This window comes from Nematolebias whitei, chromosome 13, assembly GCF_014905685.2.
Source record: "Nematolebias whitei isolate Nwh7 chromosome 13, NemWhi1, whole genome shotgun sequence".
Classification (NCBI taxonomy): Eukaryota; Metazoa; Chordata; class Actinopteri; order Cyprinodontiformes; family Rivulidae; genus Nematolebias; species Nematolebias whitei.
Genome location: NC_056510.1, coordinates 26402887 through 26406625, shown reverse-complemented (window position 1 = coordinate 26406625; position 3739 = coordinate 26402887). Strand labels below are relative to the sequence as shown.

The window sequence follows — 3739 nt, the reverse complement described above, 5'->3', positions numbered from 1 at the left end:
TACAGTAGTTTTACAACAGTTTAAAAAAATTGAACCAAAAAAAAAACTGTCCATTTGACCTGACTTAACATTGTTGGACAATAGTTTTACGCTCTGTAAAATATACTGTAAATATTTTTTTTTAAATAAAAGCCCCGGTATACAATAGTTTTGACATTCCCATGCACCAAAAGAAAACAGTTTGTTTTTTAATAACACAAACATCCACATATCCAAATGTTCGTGCGCACGCCAAGCCCCCCATCTTCCTGAGTGCGCGTTTGACAAAAATCAACAAATGACCATCTCACATCACAGATGATACATCTGCAGCAACAGCATGACACTATCATGTATGTAATAATGTCATGTAATAACACTCATGTCAATATGGACCAGAACCTCTGAAGAAATGGCCAACTTGTTGAGTCTGTCCTGAATCATTGGGTCAGTTCTGAAGGCAAAAGAGGGTCAAACCTGGTGCTAGCTGTCGAGATCTGTGTTTCTGGAGTTTATTATATGTATTTCTGTTTTGTTTTGTCTTTACATTGAGACATTTTGTGTTTTTCCCCCATTTTTTCTCTGTGCCCCGCCCATTCACACCTGTTCTTGATATCATTAGTGTCACCTGTCTCTATTACCTCATTAGGCTTTCTTAAGCTCTTTCTCACAGTTCACCTGCAGTTTGACATTATTCATGCCCTGTCTGGTTCTTTCTTTGTTTCCTTGACTTTGTTGTTTAGTATCTTTTGCTGCCACGTCAGGTTTTCGCTTTATATTGTGTAGCAAGAAATAAATCTTGAGCTTTGTGAGCCCCTTGTGGTGGTCTGCATTCCTGGGTCTGATCTCTACAGCTATAACAGTAGCAAAATGTTCCTAATAAACATTAAAGTTGATCCAGGTAAAAAAAAAATTCAACAACATTAAGTCAGGTCCTCTGGATGGTTTCTTTTTGGTGAAACTTTTCGTCTTTCATTCAAAAGACTTCATCCGTCCTAGGAGCCACAACAAACTATGCACTAAAAGGTACTAAACTGCATCTAATAAAGTAGCTAGTGGGTGTATCTGCTTGTTTTCCATGACGTATGTTTGCGCTCACCAGCGTGCCCTTGCTTGAGTCCAAGCTGTAAGGAGACTCTCCGGTGGGTGTCAGAGCCTTGTTGTCTTTGTACCAGCGGTAGGTGGCAGGAGGGACACTCAGTTTGTCCTTACACTGAAGCTCCAGGCCTGATCCAACAAACACGGAGCTTGGCACCTCGCAGGATGGGACATGAGGAGGTACTGAAGAACATCAAAGGGCAAAAACTCAACATGTACTGTATGTATCGTGTATGGATCATACTCAATTACTGCTGTAGTTTATCCCAGGATACATTGAATGGTAAGCAGGAAACACCGGGAATGTGATGAGGATGCTGAAACCTGCTCCTACAAACTGAAAACCTGTAATTCTTGGATGTTTTAGCTGAAGGGTGAACATGTAAATACCCACTGATCTGCAGTATTTTCAATATACCATTTATATTTCTGCCCTTATCTTTAAATATGCTGATACATTTTTGATACACTATTGTTTAGCATAGTAGATCCTTGTATACTGTTTCTTTATTTTTTACATACTTTATATTTTTGCTATTTTTGGGTGTTACTGGGACCTTGGGTACACAATTTCATTCCGCCTCATGTACCACATATGATGTGAATACCAATAAAGAACCTTAAACATTTTTGAAAACTATGATTTTTTTATATATATATATAAAATAACGTAAATAAATGTTTTGACAATCTTATTTTTCTGTTTGTTATCTAAACTAAAAATCACATTCACAATAAAGTGTACACACTCATAAGCAGGATAAGGGTTCCCTTTAAAAACAAATGTGTTTAAATTAGAAACAAGTTTTCCACTTTTTTTTTGTTTTGTGTTAAAAAAAATCGTCAATTTTGGATCAACATTTTTGTCATTTCTGGGGGAAAACATTTGTGTAAATGAAGCATCTTATGATATTTGACATGATGATGAAAGTGTAAATTCATAGAATCATGTTGTGCTTAGCATAAAAATGAAGAAGCATCCGTCCAGAGGAACTGACTCATAGATTGATCTACCTGGATTATAGAACATGTATCTGGACATAAAAATGTTATTTACTTCAGCTCTTTACTCAAACTTTGTACATATTCTTCTAAATGTAAAATACAGCATGTTTCTGTACAGTCTCTGAACTCTTGGTTTTTGTAAAAACAGCTTTTCTTCTTACCGAGCACGCTGAGTGTCACAATTGCCTCTCCGAGGTTGACGTGGTCCTCACTGGCCGTCACCTCGCAGCGGTATTCTCCTGAGTCTTTCTGGGTGACGGAGTGAATCGTCAGCGTTGCGCCCTCCATCCTGGCTCGTCCTGCGTAGGTTCCTGAAACAGGAGGTAAAGAAAGTATGGCGAATAAATAAGAGCATGAAATAATAATGGCAAAGCAAGATTTGATTTTCATAAAAAGCTTAGTGCAGGAAGGAATGTTGTAAAGATCTTTTACTCACCAATAAATTTATTATTAAAGTAAACAAAAGTCACCCCCTTTCCTTTCTTCTTCCACTCAATTCGAGGGTTCTGGTCTTTTTCTGTCCTGAACTCACAAAACAGCACAGCATCTAAGAGACAAACAAAACAAAGTATTTTATGTATTTATATATAAATCTGCTGCTTTTGGGTACAGATGGGTACTCGCATTTTAAAGGGATTGTTCTGATGTTTGCTATTATTTAAGGAAGTTGTCATGAGTAGTCAGTATCTTACCTGTTCATTTCCATCTTATCTTACCAGGTATTTTATGTGGAGTCAAGATAACCACCTACTCAGAACAGGACCCATTCAAGAATACATTTTCTACACCTGAAACAATTCAAACTTCTAAAACCTCACTGTTCAGTTCATTAGTTGCTTTTTATGTCAGGTGCTTATTTCCACTGAAAACTGTTTTCTGCAGTCTGTTGTGTCAGGTTCTGAATCTAACGCCCTGCTGCAAAAGGAGCTCAGCTCTCTGAATCAAAGGTGATGTGCAGGAATCCACAGCATGGCGTTCACTTGAACGGCTGCAACACATTCAAGAGATTCATATTGTTTTAAATGGCTGATGTTTTGCTTCAAAAAGCTAATTTCTGAGCAGTCGTTAGCTCGACTGCTGGGCTCTGAAGTACTAAACCAGTTTCACCTGATCACCGAGGACCCTCACATCCACTACACAACTGCTTCCAGATGCTTCCATCAAACAGGCATTACTGAGTCCCGCTGACCAGGATGAATATTTACAAGAAATAATTTGTACCATCAGCAGTATTATTCTTAAACAAAGCTAAAGAGATGCATCTTAATGGTGTTAACTAATGGTGATAATGTGTTTTTTATTACAAAGTATGTTTTATTGTTGATTCTTGTGTATGCATGATGAATGTAGAGTGTCAAAGGACAATTTCTGACACAATTGTGGACAAATGTAGACAAATAATTCTACAAATTTGCTGCAGGTAAATATAGCAAACTCATTTCTGGAGATAAACCCCAGTGAGCCAAAAAAAAACAAGTGGGTAAAGATGATGGATGGATGGATGGATGGATGGATGGATGGATGGATGGATGGATGGATGGATGGATGGATGGATGGATGGATGGATGGATGGATGGATGGATGGATGGATGGATGGATGGATGGATGGATGGATGGATGGATGGATGGATGGATGGATGGATGGATGGATGGATGG

General features: G+C 38.1%; 1 protein-coding gene across 1 annotated transcript in view; it reads right to left on the bottom strand.

Annotated features, from left to right (window-relative positions):
* The window catches only part of jam2b (junctional adhesion molecule 2b), a 9028-nt gene that overhangs the window by 4105 nt on the left and 1184 nt on the right, over positions 1–3739 (bottom strand). Inside the window, exons 2-4 of the mRNA XM_037686193.1 lie at positions 2519–2629; positions 2244–2393; positions 1079–1260 (exon numbers count right to left, since the gene is read on the bottom strand). Of these exons, the coding sequence (XP_037542121.1) occupies positions 1079–1260; positions 2244–2393; positions 2519–2629 (443 nt within the window). The remainder of the gene's footprint in view (positions 1–1078; positions 1261–2243; positions 2394–2518; positions 2630–3739) is intronic.